The following is a 19,073-nucleotide window of genomic DNA, read 5'->3' as shown; positions in this document are numbered from 1 at the left end:
GCAAACACCAGTTTGTTGTGCTAGATTTCTGGAAGAACTCAAAATCTGACCTTGGGCCCCGCATTTGTCGTAAAATCTTTTTTTTTGCATTATCAGTAAAAAAATAAACAGACGGTACAATAATTTCACTTTTGATGGAAATCTGTATGTATACAGAGCTCTACCGCCCATGAAACCATTATCAAACAGGACTTTTATGTATTTAGCAGATTTTTAATTTATAGCTGACAATTCAGTTTTGAGTTCCTTGATAATATAAATACAAATCAGTACTGTGACTCTACCCAAACATAACCCTACACATACATAACCATTTTTTCTTTAATCTCTTTTTATGTTATTCACAAAAATCTATTATATGTTGTTACATTTTGGCCTGGCATTAGACGACATGGTTGAGGGCTGGGTCCGCTCAAAGAACATAAAAACAAGGAAGAAAATCTAAATAACAATAATAATAGTAATTTACTCGTAATGGACTGGCTACCTCCCAGAGGGCCAGGGGCTGGCCATTTTGAGAAAAAAGGGAAAAACCTGCAATGGACCAGCTCCATTCGGAAGGTCTGGGAGCGTTCCAAGGCATGAAACCCAAAGATTAAAGATAGGTAACTTAATACAACAAAAAGAAAGCCTGCTAGCCCTCACTGGCTGAGCTTAACTCCTCATTGCTTCTTTTCTTCCTCCCCACTTCTCCTCGCATATACCTGTTCACCTACACAACACACTTTTATACATGCAAAAAAACACATGCAAATATGAAACGTGAATACAAAGTTCCAAATAACAAAAACAGATAAAATGATTTACTAAATTCAAATCATAACTTCTGCTTGTTATGTCTTACTATTTTGTATTGTCTGTAAAATTAGAAGAGGTTTACCATTTGTCTGAATCTAAATGTCCTGGTTGGATATTTGTTTGTAACTAAAGTTACTGCTTTTAGGCCCTAGGTCATTTCTTTGAACATTTTTTTGCCCTCACATTCAAATAATTCAAGTCAACCTAAGCTCAGAATAAAACCTCTGCTTGTACTGATTTTTTGCGAATGGAAGTATTTTTTTAAAATAAATATATATGTCAGCTGTCATCACAATTCCTATAATATTGCTGATTATATGTTAATATTTCAGAGTGAGCAGGATCGTGGTGCAGCTGCAGAATGTAGTTTGAAAGTGAGTTTTTTTTTATAGGCTGAGTATAGTTAAATATATTACATTTGTTGAAGTAGCTGAAATAAAATCAGATAGATGGCAAACATTCAAAATTCACTGTATTTTAACCCTTAAATCACCCAACACATTATTACTGAATCAGACTGTGATCTTACAATCATGTCTCTTGTGTCTATTGATCTATATATTTTTTTTAATCTTCAACTATATTTTCATTTTAAAATTGCTGACTATGTTTGTCCCCATCACGTCAAATCTGAAAAAATATATTTAAATGCAATGTAATGCAACTTTATCATCTACAAAGAATATGCAAGTCTGGAAAATAATAAGAAAACAGATGACACTGAATAAAAAACTGTTAACTTTTCCATATACCGGCATAATATCTCGATTTCAACTGGATTAAAATGGAGGCTCGGTCTTTTATTAACCTGTTGCCATGGTGAATCGTGGTATCAGAGCTCCATTGATTTTTTTCATTCACCATGCACAAGCTTAACTCAGAGTTAAAATACTCAAGAGTTGACTGAACAGACTCTGATCAGCTGTTCTGGAATCAAACACTCAAGAGTTTCCCATTTTAGGGTTAGTCAACTCAGAGTTCAAGGTTAGACTCAGAGTTTGTTAAATATGCTTTCTGAAACAGGGCCCTGTGTGACTATATCAAACGTATACATCCCTTGTGTCCCCACGAAGTACTTACAGGTGGGGATAAGTGGGGAGACCTTCAATCAACGTGCCTGATGGTTTATTACACAGAACCATCTGAGAAGCCGTTGCTGGAACTTAAAAAAAATACTAGCAAGTGATTGAACCATCTTTCAAACTCCAACCAGTTGGGAGAGAAGCATATTTTCCATTGAGAAGCCTTCCATGGGGTTCTTTGCACCTCTTTCAATGAACAAACACTTTCCAGTTCTGATATGAGTGACACTACTACAGCATCTAGGCTAACCTCTTCATAAGCTGAAAAAGTTGCCTCTCTGTGTCGTCTCACACACAAATAAACTCCTAAGAGGACGCTGATTGGTCTGAACCATAGTGCCATTTTTCTCATTTGAAGCCTAACAAGATGGATCTTTGTGTGATCTCATATCGCGAGAATCCAGCTGCTGTGCAGGGTACACCTACTATTGCTTCATTGCTTGGTTTATTTGATGAAAAAAATAAAAGATTAAATGATTATCAGACATGGCATATGATGGGAAAGCAGCTTTAGTATTGCTTTGGTACTTACTGCAGGTACTGGTCGTACAAGTTCTTTGTGAGCCTCTCACGGAACCTCAGCTTCAGCTCGTATAGACCCAACTTCAGGAAGTTGTTCACCAAGGCTATCTGGAATGACCGAGTCACACATAACAGACATGTATCCATCTCTCACTAAGAGCTCTTTGCTTCAGTACTGCTGTACAAGTGACAGGGTTTTAGAATCCTTAAAGTTTTCATGCTGATTGTTGTTTGTTTTTTCATTTAGAAGCATAAGATAGGGAATGAAGAAAACATGCAAAACAGAATATTTAGTAGGATTTTACAAGAGTAATACAAACTCACAACTTAAAGAATAAGGCTGGAGATAATCCAAGTTTTTGCAATGGTCAACAAACTAACAGTAAATATATGGGATCAGATCAATATTAATGAATGCGCACTGAAGAATTCACAAATGTCTTATGTTATTTAGATAGAAATGACTATCTACAAAAAAAATTGAATATGCACAAGAATATAGTTATCATAACATAACAGAATTTAACAGAAGAAGATTTAAGAGTCAAAAATATTCCTTGTTTTGAATAAATGCAAAAGAAATCCCCAAATATGTATTTTAAAAGAATTTAAATTTAAATCAAAAACTTATTTGGATGTTGTTACATTTATTTACAAACTGCTGAACCTCCATTTACAAACTAGTTGTCATGTGTTAACTTCACTGCATTTGTGTGTGGGTTTTTGAGACTTAACTGAAGTAATTTGATTCACGTATGAATAGTTTTCAACAGGGAATTATCTCTATCCATCAGATGTCTTTTTTTTAACCAATCACATGAGTGTGCCCCACAAGGGTGTACACTTTGATGCAATAGAGAAAGTCTAAAATACGTTTACAATATACAAAATACATTTGTGAATGTGCATGCATTAATATTGACACTGCTCTGACCCCATATAAATAAATCTACTAATGGGTATTGTGTGTGTGTGTGTGTGTGTGTGTGTGTGTGTGTGTGTGTGTGTGTGTGTGTGTGTGTGTGTGTGTGTGTGTGTGTGTGTGTGTGTGTGTGTGTGTGTCAGAGCCGGAAACATCTTCTTCCTCTCAGCTATAGTGCCATTAAAAACACATCAATGAGCTACACTGTTGCACTGCTGACATGTTAGTCATCCCCATGAACACACAGATTTTTTGACCATTAAACATATACATAGGAAATAGTCAGCCTTATAGTTTAACATTGAGGGATACAAAAGTACATTTGCAATACAGTTAATTGACTGCTTATGTTAGATCAAAATAATAACCATGCTAAATTGTACTGTAAATGCATGAAATGATTCAATGAAAATAATTAACCATCACCACGGAATTAGTAATTACACTGTAGAAAACACAAATGTCAGTTTGTATCAGGTCTCTTCCGTACACTTTTCAGAAGATTTAACTGCCCAAAACTATGTGCAGGAGTATGAACTGACACTGAACTAAAGATGTGATACAGAATAATAAAAAGCATATATAACAATTAAGATCACACTTGTGACAGAGCATACAAAGTGTGACGACAAATGTAAAAAGTTAACAAACAAAAAAAACACACTTACAAGTGGCATGAATTTGATAAAGCTGAACAAGAAGGTCTTGAAATCTTTTGCCGAGCGACCGATAATTGCACTGCAAACCACAACATGCACAGAGATGAGCAAACATTGCTAAGAGAGTCAGTGGGACAAATACTGAGGCTTGATACACTTCCTTTTTCTTTGGAACCAATGTAGCTTGGTAAACAGCCAAAAACAGACAGTAACAGTGGAGGCTTGACAGATAAACTGAGCAATACCATTCAAATTATGTATACACATGTTATATTTTATGTTGCACACTGACCTTTTAGACAAATATTGGACAGCTGTGCCTCTAAATCCTTCATGTTAAGCCTTAAAAGTTAATTGTAAATCTGATACAGTATGACTGTATGGCTACATGTTCGTATTCTTTTCTTATATTATAATTTTTTTTATCTGTTCATCAAAGCAGCGCTTTACTATGACAAAAACAAAGAAGGAATAGTTTGACATTAAGTAAGATGGTAAAACAACATCTCCCATGACTAATATGAAAGGTGCTCGAGAGCATTTGACAATCTCAGAGAAATTAGACGATGGAACATTATAGCAGAGGATGATCCTGAACAGAGAGCTGAGAATTTCCCTGGTTGCTACTGATAGTACAGTATAGAAATATACTAACTATAGTTAGTTGTTATTACTAAAAATCTAATAAAAATCATTAAATCTAAAAAAAGTATATCATTATATTGGCAGCTGTGACAATGATATGGCGAAAAAATCTGTTAACAACAGTTTACCTTTAAAGATGTTATTAAGCCATCTTTGGTGCTCTATACATTTTCAATTAAATATTATTACAAAATATAACTAAGGTTTATTCATATGGATATGTCAGCAGTATAGATTCTGGTGTTGAATTGATGAATTAAACAGTTCAACTTTCCAGGTGATAATTTTAAGCCTATTATATAACATGTTTTATTCTGCAAGGAAAGCATTTGTAATGGATAGTTAATCCCATTAATTAACTATATAAGTTATATATGAACTGTTATTTTTGCATTGTTCTGCAATGTTTTATTACTTAAGAGACAGGAACATGATTCCTGAAATAGGTTTCTCACTAATATCAGCAAAACTTTATAATTTTACTGAAATTGATATTTCTGTAACTACCAATTAAGTTCTGCTGATATTAGTAAGATATGTTAGATAGACATAAATTGAATGGAATTCCATGTGAAAATATTTTTAAGATAACGTAAGCTATGCCAACACTATTCATTTTACCATCTGATAAAACCCACTGGTCAATGTTATGGCTTCGAAGAAAAAGTTGACCTCAGACAGTAAGTTAAGAAAAAGCACTATTAATAGGCAAGATTTTAAAACAGCAGTGTTAGTGTTTTACAGCTTGGTTTTCCATTCTATGAGAACCCTGTGTTGGACAGTTACCATTGGTATGACTGATATGTAAGAATAAAAGTGCTTCTTGAATAGACTGATGTCTCTGCTTATAATACCGCTGTGGAGAATCAAAACAAAGTCATCACTCCCTGCAAAGAATCACACAGATGCATGATGCTACATGGTGACAAGATTAAACACCCGATATATATGTTGAAGGTCACGAATGGTAAAATCTTGATTTTAACCTTTAAACAATAATTTAAGCAAAAAGCCAGTCTGACCTTTCGATCATGGTGCCGTTCTGGATCATCCATACGTCACAGTAGGTCCTGGCCACCAACATGGCAGCGATAAGGATAAGGTAGCCAGTCTTTAGTGAAGACAACAAACACAGATAATAGTTAGTAGAGGCTGTAAAACACTGCAGATCATTAATTACTTTATCGACCTGCCCTTGCTCATATCTATTGAACTGATTGGATAAGAAGACAGAATGGAACCAGAGGAGCCTGTGACCTTGAGTTATGGAGCTTATTTATCTGTGCCAAAGTGTTCTGCTGTCTGTACAACTAGTCATAATGACATTTTATATTTATTTTTAAAAAAGTTCCTTTATTTAGAATAACATTGATCTGCTGTTCACCTTTAGTTAGCCTACTTTTACTGAATGACGTCATTTAAAACTTAAATAACAACACAGATAGAACATGGGTTGTTTTTTGAGATAAAGAAAAAATAAATTAAACAAAGGCATTTCAGGTAAATATTCTATTCAATTCAATTCATTTTGTATAGCCCAAAATCACAAATTTGCATCAGAGGGCTTTACAATCTGTACACATGCGACATCCTCTGTCCCGGAACCCTCCATAAAAAGTCCATATTATTTAACCTATGTTGTCTTAACAATGTCTGAAAGTCATTCAGTGTCCCAGAGTTAAGCGATAAGCTCATTCCTTATATTTCACGACCAATTTGTTTCGAGTTAAGTCAAGGTCATTGTAGCACCGTTTCAGAATTCTTATCTCTTTAAACAAGCCACTAAGTGATAATATTCAACAATGTTTTCAATCAAATTATTACCCGTTTCCATTTAGTCTTCAAGTCGTTATTCATCCCCTAACCGTGGCTGAGCTGGAAATGCCCCGGAAATATTCTCTTCAATTTCTTTCCATCTCACTTTGTATTCAGAATAACAACAAAACAAGTTCATCAACTGGACTGATATATAATGGTTCTTTAGGCAGGGGAGTGGAGGTTCTAACCTTTGTCCTCGTCAATTGAAGAGTTTGAAATCTCATCATTGTTTTTTTACCACTGCCAAATGTACCCTGATATTAATGTATCCCAATCGTTTCATTTTTATTCCGGTTATTTCACTTAAGAGTCTAAACAAATATATTACCCTAGGCAAGTATCATTTTTTCTGACTCAATTTGTGATTTGAAACGAATCAGGTGAACGGTGTAGCAATTACAAGACATTTTATACGTGGTCCCTCCGTTTTGAAGGGACCAAAAGTAATTGGACAATTGGCTGATCAGCTGTTTCATGGCCAGGTGTGTGTTATTCCCTCATTATTTCATTAACAAGGAGCAGATAAAAGGTCTAGAGTTAATTTCAAGTGTGGGATTTGCATTTGGAATCTGTTGCTGTCAATTCTCAATATGAAGTCCAAAAAGCTGTCGCTATCAGTGAAGCAAGCCATCATTAGGCTGAAGAATCAAACCCATCAGAGAGATAGCAAAAACATTAGGTGTGGCCAAATCCACTGTTTGGTACATTCTTAAAAAGAAACAAAGCACTGGTGAGCTCAGCAAAGCAAAAAGACCCAGAAGACCAAGGAAAACAACTGTGGTTGATGACCGAAGAATTCTTTACCAGGTGACGAAAAACCCCTTCACAAGAGTTGGCCAGATGAAGAACACTCTCCAGGCGGTATACGTATCTGTGTCAAAGGCCACATCCACACTAACCCGTTTTCAAATGAATCCGCATATCTTTTTCTCCGTTTGCACCAAGCGTCCACTACACAGCGTTTTAGGGCACCGAAAACGAATCCCTTTGAAAACGCTCCCGAGGACGAATAAGTTTGAAAACGCCGCGTTTTCCTGATAGTGTGGATGACGGAAAACGAATAAGTCCGAAAACGATGACGTAGGCACCGGCGTTCGCTACGTGATTGGTTCTTAGCAGTTATGACGTGTCATTCCCTGATTCGTCACCCCCTTACCACGTGACCCTTTTCCGGAAGAGAACAACAACAGCCTTGATACCGATCGACTACCAGGTTAATTCAACATGGATAATGTGGTATTTGTTACAATGTTTGTACATAGATGTTCAAGCATGTAGGGACTTAGGACCGAGGGGAGCACAGGTGATCCATGGCAACCCGGAGGGGATTCACGGTCTTTGGCTTCAGCTGGAATCAGCTGTTATTGGAGCGATTAGAGCGGCGTGTCCAGCGGCGTTATCAGCCCTACAGAACGGACTTCTGACGGACTTGTGTTGAGCAAATGTACGGACCCATAATCTAGTAAACTTCGTTTAATAACTGCTCATTTAAAGTAAATTTGCTGTCTGTGTGGGAGAGATAGAGTTAGACCTGCAGTGTTGTAACTAAGCTTGAAAAATAAAACTTCTAAAAACTTCCACAAAATGTGTCTGTTTGAGTTCATGGAGGAAGATTTTAGAGGAAGTTCTTAAGTATCAAGAGTAGTGTAATCGTATTATCTGTAACCAAGCAACCAATGTACTTCCTGTTTACACCGGCACGTGCATGCCCAGTGTACGTGAATAGTCACGTGATATTCGTTTTCAGGGGAGCAAGTCTGGACGCACATAATTTCGAAAACGATGCTGAAACGATGTGTGGACGGAGATCTTAAAACCCCCTTTTCATTTGAAAACGGGTTAATGTGGACGTGGTCAAAGTCAACAATCAAGTGAAGACTTCACCAGAGTAAATACAGAGGATTCACCACCCTTCATCTGCAACAGTGGTTCATCACCGCTGTTGCAGACTCGGCCGCTTAGGGTCTACTCTTCTCTATGGTAGTGAGTGAGAGCAGCATGATTCTGACTTTATTTTATCTGTTCAGGTATGATGTGCTACACAGAGTGACAGTTTGTCCAATGTTTGCATTCCTGTGTGTGCGTCCAGAGAAATTACCAAACACACACACACACGTATTGGATTAAAGTACAGCAACTTGATCACCTGTCTCAGGCATCATATTCACATCAAGACTTGGGGAACATAGGGAGATTCCAGGCTTTCTGATTGGGGAAGGTCGAAGAAAAGTTTCTTTAAGGTCCAATTCAGAGGCTGGTTCAGATGAGCTTTATTCACAGTGGAGACAAAACTCCACAGTATGCTTGTAGAATTATCTCTGACTACAGTAGGTTCAGGTCAAGATTATATACAGGGTTACAGGAAACAACAGTTAAGCAAATGGTGTGGCTTGGGCTAAGCTTCTCAGAAAGGAAGGACCTTTGATCAATCAGCACCCAAGATATGTATTCATTGTCAGTTCAAAGAGTGACTTGGGTCTGAGAATCAAACTCACAAGTCTGTAGTAGTGGATTTACATAGGCTCAATACACATCTGTTCTACAGAAATAAAAGGTGATAAATACATTAAGGTGTGACCTCATAAAGGGCTGGTCTGAGCAATCTTTACATTACACTAGAAGGTTTTACTAACAGAGGTTTGTTAATTAATGTAAAATAGTTTCTGTCTGGACAGAGGTACTGTTACAGACAGAACGGGCAGGAATACAAAGGCAATATAAAAGAATACAGTTAATACAAGTTAAAGATATAAAATGTTCTTCTACAGGAATTATTTTATTGTTTTTGTGATCGCCACATCATCAACACCTTTTGCTGGTATATATGATGGTCCTGTTGATGTATATATACCTCCAGATTGATGCTGTTCTCCTGGATGGTTGCATGCCTGAAAATGTGCCCGTCTGTACATTCACAGACAGTCCTGTAGAGCAGCTGTAGCTTAATCTGTCCCCACTTTAACTATACTTTCTGATAGTTTGGCCCATTTAATTAGCTGGGGGTATATAGGCAGAAGGTACAGGGAAATATGATCCGATTGTCCAAAGTGGGGACGGGGGAGGGAGCTTTGTAGCTGCCAAGACAATTTGTGTAAACATGGTCCAGTGTATTGTGCCCGCTGGTGGAGATGTGGACATGCTGATGGGATTTAGGTTAAACAGATCTCAGGTTTGCTTGATTAAAATCAACAGCTAAAATTAAGATACCATCCTGTTGTTTTGGCATGTATCTGCTTATTACCTCATACAATTCCTATAGTGCATTTTTTTTTTTTTTTTTTTTTTAAATTGCATAGGGAGGAATGTAGAAAACATCAACATATACTCTGGGCCGATAATGTGGCCGACATTTAAGCATAAAAGATTCGACATCACGGGAACATTGTCCATTGACTTTGAATAGGTTTGTGCACCAAGCATCATTGATGTAAAAACACAGTCTGCCACACCTTTTCTTACAGGAGCGTTCTGTCGGCGTGGTATACTGATATTGCCTGTCAAGTACAATACCTTGATCCGGGATGTCATGATTAAACCAGTTCTCAGTAAAAATGTGTGCACAACAGGTGGAGCTATTTTCTTTTAAGTGCCCAGTTGCTCCTTTGTATTTGCTGAAATATACATATATTTTATTTCTAATGTTTCTGCTATTACAGTTTAACTGATTAATCAGTCAAAATATTTACTGTCGGTAAACGGTTAAATGCTTAACATCCCTACTTCTAACCAAAAAAGCAGACTGACTAGATGATTCTCCACATCCCCGATAATAAGGTCTCAATTTTTTTTAATAATTGTGAATCCGTTTATTATCCTGATAATAAAAAGAATGCTTAAAACAAACTGGAATCACTTTACCTTACATTAAGGTTAGAAAACAAATGTTTTTATTGCAAGGGACAAATCTTTTGTCCTATACTCATTTTTACTGAATGGAGCTCAAACACCACAATTTAAATACAATGGAACCTCTGTACGGCACCGTACTATAACAACAGTTGTTGATGTCAACGTTACTAACATAACTAGCTCTCCTCTTGCTGATTTCAGCAGGGATTTGTTGTTCACAGTGTATCATTTCAGTCCAGCAACTAGAAAGCGTCAATGCCGCTATTCAGGGCGGATATTTTTTACTGAGTATAGGCAGACGCCAATCGGCAGTCAAACATTTTTTTTTACACTACAATGTTTAAACATTGCGGTTAATCTGCGGCTCACATGACTCCCTGTTCATTTTCTATATCCAAAATGCTAACGATTCAATGCACTTTTTGGCGGATATAAGGCTGGAGGGTTGGTTCCCTCTGAAATGTGTACAGCAACACTTCAGGTGAGTGGGAAGACTCTCTCAAACACACAAAACAAACTGGCACATGTAATGTGACTCGCAAGAGAATATTTCACTGCACACACAAACAAAAGACTGATCCTTGGCGTTCATGTATTGATACAGTATTGCCTCGCAAAGTTTTGCAGTACTATGCTGGATCGATTTTTCACCCACTCCTAGTAATTATAAGTCATAAGGTTCCCATACATAAATAAAGGTTAAATTAAAAACAAAAGTGTGAAATTCCAAGCCAATAACAATGCACAGGTGAGATCGGGACTTTTTCAAAACGTAGCGATCGTTGGCCTGTACTAAGAAGCAAATTCAATGTCATACCTCCTTGCAGAAAACTCGAGGTACCATGATCCCCAGAATCTGGAAGACTCTGAGGAAGAAAACCTTGTCCACTGCTGCACGGTCTTTTCTGCCATCTTTCTGAATGTAGAGACGCAACAAAGGTGGGCTGTGATACAACTACAGCTAACTATTTATGACAAATTTTATGGAAACGTTATAAGCTTCAGACACACATTAAATAAATAAGTGACATACCTCAGAGTTCGACACTAAATCTGAACCTCCTTTTCTACTGCAAAGAAAGAACAATTAAATCAGACAGATTATATGGCTAGTGATAAATATTGCTGGCAAAGTGGCACAGACAAATCTCCACACACATTTGCAATGCAAATAAATGATGACCTATATGCATTTCCAAATTTCAAGAAAAATACTTATGTGTCGGACATTAATATCTTTGCACACATTTACAGTTTTGTCCACACCTTTACAGATTCATGTACCAATTTACAGATTCATCTACACATTTACAAGTCTCATTTAGAGTTTATTTTATATATTTACAAATCTGATTCTGCAAAGACAGATTGACATACAGTTGCATAACTCTCCACACACATTTGCAAATCGCTACAATAATGGCCCCATAGTTTATGCTCTTTAGTAGATTTAAGACAAAGATATAGACAAATAACAGGGGGGACTAACAGTTGATCTGACAGCCCATTATAGCACAACCCCAATAATCTGAAAAATTTCCAATTGGACCAAAAGCCCATGTTTTTGTAAAGACTTAACCAGCAGTTACAAATAATATTAAAATAATATTTAAATAACAAGCCAAAGCTGGGTCATTTTCAGCCACTCTTTTACCTCTCGGATTACTGTTTGTGTATTGTCATAGTCAATTCATTGATGCGGGATTGACAAGCGGTTTACAGCAATTCGAAACAATTTAGTTTTCTTTTTTTACGGTTAACATAATTGAGGTTGGCTTATCTATTCTCTCCAAACGAGAATCACTTTTAGAGTTATCAGATATAACAAATAAATAACTCTGAAAACAGCAGAACACAAATAAATAAATAAATACATTATAAAGATTATTAGCTATACCCAATTTAGCCAGTTACAAAAAAATCTGCCGTAGACATTCGTATTAGAGCGTTAATTGTACGTTGCACTGGCAATTGCGGTGGTGAGATCAGTGAGCCACCCAGATAACTGCGTAGAAAAAGGAGCTGCCTGCTCCAAAAAACATGGAAGTGAATTCAAGATTGTCCCAGCGGCAGGTCGCAGTCACCTGGCTGTCAGAATAGGGAGCTAGCAGCTGCTACTTAGCATCCAGATAGACGTCACAAGCTCACCAGAAAGCAGCGTTTTTTGCGTTTCAAGGCGATACTACTGCCAGCTTACCTGTCCGGTTTGAACGTCCGTCTTCTACGTTTCAGCAGGTATAAAACCAGCAAAATACCGCCTGCTATGGAGGAGTTTTTCGCTGTCAGATATTTACTGAAAGTCGCCATGTTACTTACACAACGACCAAGGGACGGTTTGGTTTAGTTATCTCGAGGTTGCTTGAGTTCACAATGGCATTCTGGGAGTCTTCTTCTTCGTTGGGGTTTTACGGCAGCTGGCATCCGATGTGTTGCATTGCTGCCACCTTCTGGATCTAGACCATTACTGTGCCATGTGCCTGTTAGACCCTGGGTACATCAGCTTAGCTGTGTTCAGCTGTCAGTCGGCTCTAACAGCTGGAGATACTTTTAATTTTGTGTCTGCACACATATTCACTGTACTAATATTAATAATGAAACACAGTAATCATCACTGTACTAATATTAATAATGACACAAAGTTATCATCACTGCCAGAGTAGAAATGTATTTATCTCTGCAGCCTGTTAACAAACTGCATTGAGTATTTATACTATGTTCTGTGTATTTGTATTGTGTTCTCAGTATTTATACTGTGTTCTTAGTATTTATACTGTGTTCTGTGTATTTATACTGTGTTCTGTGTCCTGCTCATAAGCGCAGGATCGATTTCTACCGGCGAAATGCGTTTGTCTTATTTATTAATTATTAACGTCTGTATGTTTTGAAATTCGGATTGTGAAGTCATTATTTAATAATCCGGAATATGAATATGGTTTCTCCAAAACACTGGAATTAATTTCATTTATTAGGCTCAATGTTTCGGGGTAAATTGGAATTACATAACTCATCAAACCGACACTCAGGAATTATCAGCCTCACGGGACAAGAAATTATGTAAAAAGTGTTTCTACTGACAAACAGACACCAACCTTCTCTCTTTAACTCTCTCTCTGATTTTTCAATCCATTCAGTCTGTGATCTGTCATCACTCTGGTATTAAACTCCATCGATTATGATCTATATCAGATCAGTACGAGCGGCTGCAGCGTCCAATTAGATAACTTATTCACAATGAGGGGGCGTGTCGGCCCTAACAACACTTCCTGGAAGGATGATCTCGTGCATCCTCGCTCATGGCTCCTCAGAGATCCCTCCTCGCTCCTCGATCCTTGCTCCTCGGTGCTGAAATAAGGGCCGTTTCTCAATACCAAGTATGGTCAAGTGTGGACTTGCAAACTTGCAAGTTCAGACTTGGATCGTTCGACTCGGGAGTACAAACTCCCGAGGATGGGAGGACGCAGTACGGTCATTTTGCAATTGGAACAGCAGCGAACTTGATGACGTCACCAACGTCACGACGTCACCAACTCAGCTCGTCGGTCCCGCCTACTCCGGTTATCTTCAGTCATATATATTGACAATAAAACGAAATATGATATAAAACACAACCCTGCCTTTTTTCGTTTTCATTTAGAAAATATTAAAATATTAATATGTATATATTTTGTGTTACATCTGCAACCACAACCACAGAGACACCAGAGCCAGCGGCACATCTGGAGAGGCCTTGCCGAGATCAGGCTGCTGTCAGCGGGCTACATGAGCATCACCGCCCGGTCTCCTCTCTGGACCTCTCATATCTCCGACAAACGTCGGCGCTGTTTTCAAACAGGCTCTATCTTGATAAATTGACCGCATATTTTAAGTCTTAACAACTACATTCTCGCTTAAAAAAATCTTAAAACTAAATTCCGTTACACAACAACAGCAGTATTTAGACAATGATAACTGACATTGTCGTCTTTTGTTTGCTGGTGAAATGCATTCTGGGATACTTGGCTGTCCAAAGTCCACACAAGTCTCCTCCGATGCATCTCCGATATAATGGGCAGAGCAAGGACACTTCCGGGTATTTGGACCGTACTTGGCTGAATGCGAACTTGTGTATTGGAACAGTACTTGGGCCGCGCTAGATGACGTTTCACAAGTTCAGGAGGACACAAGTACAGAGAAGTTCACTTATTGAGAAACGGCCAAGAGCTTTGGGACGGCCGTCAATATGGCGGCGCAGAATGATTTCCGGTCCAAGCGAGGATCGAGGAGTGAGGAGTCGACAAATAAGAGACTTGGGATGTACCCCCTGTCAGTACCCGATCCGTTCTGCGCATGCGTAAATCTTAGTGCATGCGCAGAATGTAACTTATTTTACGACACCGCCTGATCCGTTCCACACATGCGTAAAATATTTTCGTTATTTTTATTTACTTTGAGTTATAGTTGGTTGGAACTGAGAACCGGACCTGGACGTGACCCTATGGACCGGACTGACAAAAACGAACTGTTTAATACTCTTTTTTTGGCGATCGAATTTGAAATTTTAAGCTATGCACTTAAAATAGTGGATAGCTATTATATCGCCAGTTATATCTATAACCCAGTTATAGATATAACTGGGTATCATCTGCATAACAATGAAAGTTTACTGAGTGTTTTCTGATAATATTCCCTAAGGGAAGCATATATAAGGTAAATACAATTGGTCCAATAACAGACCCTTGTGGAACTCCGTGACTGACCCTGGTTTTCATCGAGCTTTCATTGTTTACATATACAAACTGAGATCGGTCTGATAAATACGACTTAAACCAGCTAAGTGCGGTTCCTTTAATGCCTATTAGATGCTCCAATCTCTGTAATAGGATTTGATGATCAATGGTATCAAATGCAGTACTAAGGTCTAACAATACAAGTACAGAGATAAGTCCTTTGTCTGAAGCTATTAGTCATTGGTAATTTTTAAAAACCAGTGCCGTCTCTGTGCTATGATTCACAGCCATGATTTCCAGCCATGTGCTCTCTCCCTCTCTCTCCCCCTCGTCTGCTTCCTGCAGCCCTAAAGTCCTTCCTCAATCAGGTGGCTTAAACACTCACACCTGGGGGAGCGGTGCGGCATTCTGGGAGCTGCAGTTTGTAGATCGGCGGCCATTTTGTGGTGTGGCTGCCGATCTCCAAAGGGGATGTAGCACCCATCCATTACCTGGCCACTTGTGATGCCACAATACATACTACTTCCAACTTAAATAAACTTGCTCTCAGCAAGAGTCCACTGATGACATTGCACACAGGTGTGGACCTCCTCCCATGGAAAGCTTTCAATATGAGATAGAGATATACACTCACCGGCCACTTTATTAGGCACACCTGTTCAATTGCTTGTTAACACAAATAGCTAACCAGCCAATCACATGGCAGCAACTCAATGCATTTAGGCATCTAGACGTGGTGAAGACGACTTGCTGAAGTTCAAACCGAGCATCAGCATGGGGAAGAAAGGGGATTTAAGTGACTTTGAACGTGGCATGGTTGTTGGTGCCAGACAGGCTGGTCTGAGTATTTCAAAAACTGCTGATCTACTGGGATTTTCACGCACAACCATCTCTAGGGTTTACAGAGAATGGTCCGAAAAAGAGAAAATATCCAGTGAGCGGCAGTTGTGTGTACGAAAATGCCTTGTTGATGTCAGAGGTCAGAGGAGAATGGGCAGAGTGGTTCGAGATGATAGAAAGGCAACAGTAACTCAAATAACAACCAAGGTATACAGAATACCATCTCTGAGTCTTTGGAGTGCAGGGAGCACTCCTGAAGACCTTTTTCAACTCTGTGGTGGCATCAGCCATCTTTTATGCAGTGGTCTGCTGGAGCAGCAGCATCTCAGCAGCAGACAAGAAGAGACTCAACAAGCTTGTCAGGAAGGCCAGCAGTGTGCTGGGGTGCCCACTGGATACGGTGGAGGTGGTGGGAGACAGGTGGGTGATGGCCAAGCTGTCATCCCTGATGAACAACACCTCTCACCCCATGCAGGACACCCTGGCAGCTCTGTGCAGCTCCTTCAGCCACCGGCTGCTTCACCCCCGGTGTGTGAAGGAGAGGTACTGCAGGTCCTTCCTTCCTGCTGCTGTCAGGTTGCACAACCAACTCTGCTCCCAGCAGACCACATGACCACATGACAATAATAACATGACAATAAAAACCTGTGCAATACATTACACTGTGCAATAATAGTTAAAAAAGTTAAAAATAGTTAAAATAGTTGTTGTTTTTTTCTCTGTCTGTAAATATAATATTGCATTTCAGTTATTGTTGTTTTTTCTACTGTTTTTTTTTATTGCTTATTTATATTTATATTTATACTTGTTTTATTTTATTTTTATTTTTTTATTTTTTATCTTGTCTTCTTCTACTATGTGTCTTGTGTGCACTTTACTCTACGCTGTTGTAAGCCTGCAAATTTCCCCGCTGCGGGACTAATAAAGGATTATCTCTCTCTCTAGAATGCACAACACGTCGAACCTTGAAGCAGATGGGCTACAGCAGCAGAAGACCACACCGGGTGCCACTCCTGTCAGCTAAGAACAGGAAACTGAGGCTACAAGTCGCACAGGCTCACCAAAATTGGACAATAGAAGATTGGAAAAATGTTGCCTGGTCTGATGAGTCTCGATTTAAGCTGCAACATTCAGATGGTAGGGTCAGAATTTGGCATAAACAACATGAAAGCATGGATCCATCCTGCCTTGTATCAACGGTTTAGGCTGCTGGTGGTGGTGTAATGGTGTGGGGGATATTTTCTTGGCACACTTTGGGCCCCTTAGTACCAATTGAGCATCGTTTAAACGCCACGGCCTACCTGAGTATTGTTGCTGACCATGTCCATCCCTTTATGATGAGATGTATAGCCGCATGTCATCATTCCGCCGCTGGTTCATTATTAGATTCTGTCAGTGTGTACATAAACTGACTCACTGTTTTAACCATACCCTCGACCTTGTTCTGGTATATGGTATTGAAATAGAAAATGTAATTGTCTCTCAACAGAACTCTCTTTTATCAGACCATTATCTAATAACTTTTGAATTTTTACTTCCAGAGTGTACGCCATTAGGCAAAAGTTTCTACACTAGATGTCTATCTGATAATGCTGTAGCTAAATTTAAAGAAGCGATTTCTTCAGGGTTTTATTCAGTACCATTGCTCAATATAACAGAGGACTCCTACGCTAACTTTAGTCCGTCTCAGATTGACCATCTTGTCGATAGTGCTGCATGCTCACTGCGAATGACACTAGACTCTGTAGCTCCTCTAAAAAAGAAGCTAATAAAAGAAAGGAGGTTTGCTCCATGGTATAACCCTCAAACCTGCGAATTAAAGCAAACATCAGAAAAACTTGAAAGGATATGGCGTTCCACCAATGTGGAAGAAGCTGGGTTAATCTTAGAATATATAAGAAGGCACTCCGTAATGCTAGGGCAGCATATTAGAGAAAAATAAGAACAACCACAGGGTTCTCTTCAGCACTGTAGCCAGGCTGACAGAGTCACAGCTCTGTTGAGCCATGTATTCCTATAAACCTCAGTAGTAGTGACTTCATCACAGAGAAAAGCTGCTCACACAGGTATGTGCTTCCAAACATGCAGAGCATTTGAGCAGTATGTAGGCGGAGTTAAGGCATCGTTACGGGGATGAAGCTGGAAACTGTGCAGCGCACAGTCATACTTTGCCTTGAGTTTGTCATTGCACTGGAGGTCTATCAACTCCATTTGTTCACAGGTGCTAATTCCACGACAACTGCAAAGGGATTTCCGGACAGTTCAAATTAAAATTTTGGAGCTGCAAAGTCGGCAATGAGCCCAGTTTATTAGCATAATGCGCTCTCGGAAACAAAGCGGTGGAGACACGGTCTGTTAGTGTTTGGCAACACAGAAAGTGACCCAAGTTTCCTTGCTGCATCTGAGTCTGCCATAGGCGCAGCTTGGCTTGGAAAGCTCTCACTGCATCATGCATGTCTGTGATCTCACGTCCCCGTCCCTGAAGCTGTAGGTTTAGCGCAAGTGAGATGCTTTGTTAATTCGGACTAAACGGCCAGCTCACATCGCCACTTTCGTCCCGGAGCTCTGTGGTGTCTTTCCTGGTGTATGATACAGTGACACAGTGTCAGCTCACCTGCACATTTCTCCCGCTGCATCTTCACCGCTCATCACAGACGCTCCATGTGTCGTCGGTCCCGTCAGTTTGTCCCAGGGCAAATTCATTTCACTCGCGCATCTAGATTCTTCCTCAAATATGCTTTTTCCCGTGGTTGTGCCATGCATTGATTTAATTCCAAAAAGTTCCTCTGTAACGTATTATCTCGAGTCCACTGCGCGTATGAAGATTGACAAAGTATCAGTCACGTCAGAGCTCTCATCCACAGTAAGAGAATATGTAATGAACTATTTTCCCTTTTCATCAACTGTGAAAGCCCGTGTTTTCAGAGTCCACTTTCCGTTGAGCCATTTCTTTGGGAGGCTTATTTAAATGTAATTATATTCCTATATACCGGCAGGCCAGTTATGATAGACATATATTTTCTCCCGGATATAATTGGCCTTGAGTTTGACATGTGTGATCTATTGACTTCTGTCCATCCTGGGAGAAGGATCCCTCCTCTGTCGCTCTCCCATAGGTTTCTTCCTTTTTTCTCCCCGTTAAAGGTTTTTTTTAGGGGTTTTCCTGTGCCGATGTGAGGGTTCCGGGACAGAGGATGTCACATGTGTACGGATTGTAGAGCCCTCTGCGGCA

General features: G+C 39.2%; 1 protein-coding gene across 2 annotated transcripts in view; it reads right to left on the bottom strand.

Moving 5' to 3' along the window:
- abcd3a (ATP-binding cassette, sub-family D (ALD), member 3a) overlaps positions 1–12,665 on the bottom strand; it is a 31,811-nt gene extending 19,146 nt beyond the window's left edge. The window contains exons 1-6 of one of the 2 annotated variants that reach the window (XM_054622496.1): positions 12,493–12,665; positions 11,329–11,365; positions 11,113–11,211; positions 5,651–5,739; positions 3,993–4,062; positions 2,413–2,510 (exon numbers count right to left, since the gene is read on the bottom strand). In XM_054622496.1, coding sequence (XP_054478471.1) covers positions 2,413–2,510; positions 3,993–4,062; positions 5,651–5,739; positions 11,113–11,211; positions 11,329–11,365; positions 12,493–12,602 — 503 coding nt within the window. In that variant the 5' untranslated portion in view covers positions 12,603–12,665. The remainder of the gene's footprint in view (positions 1–2,412; positions 2,511–3,992; positions 4,063–5,650; positions 5,740–11,112; positions 11,212–11,328; positions 11,366–12,492) is intronic. The other variant, XM_054622497.1, reaches the window with a different exon arrangement.
- Between the last annotated feature and the right edge of the window lie 6,408 nt (positions 12,666–19,073).

The sequence above is a fragment of the Anoplopoma fimbria genome, chromosome 21 (assembly GCF_027596085.1).
Source record: "Anoplopoma fimbria isolate UVic2021 breed Golden Eagle Sablefish chromosome 21, Afim_UVic_2022, whole genome shotgun sequence".
Lineage (NCBI taxonomy): Eukaryota > Metazoa > Chordata > Actinopteri > Perciformes > Anoplopomatidae > Anoplopoma > Anoplopoma fimbria.
Note: the sequence above shows the minus strand (reverse complement) of the source record. Positions and strands in the feature narration are given on the sequence as shown.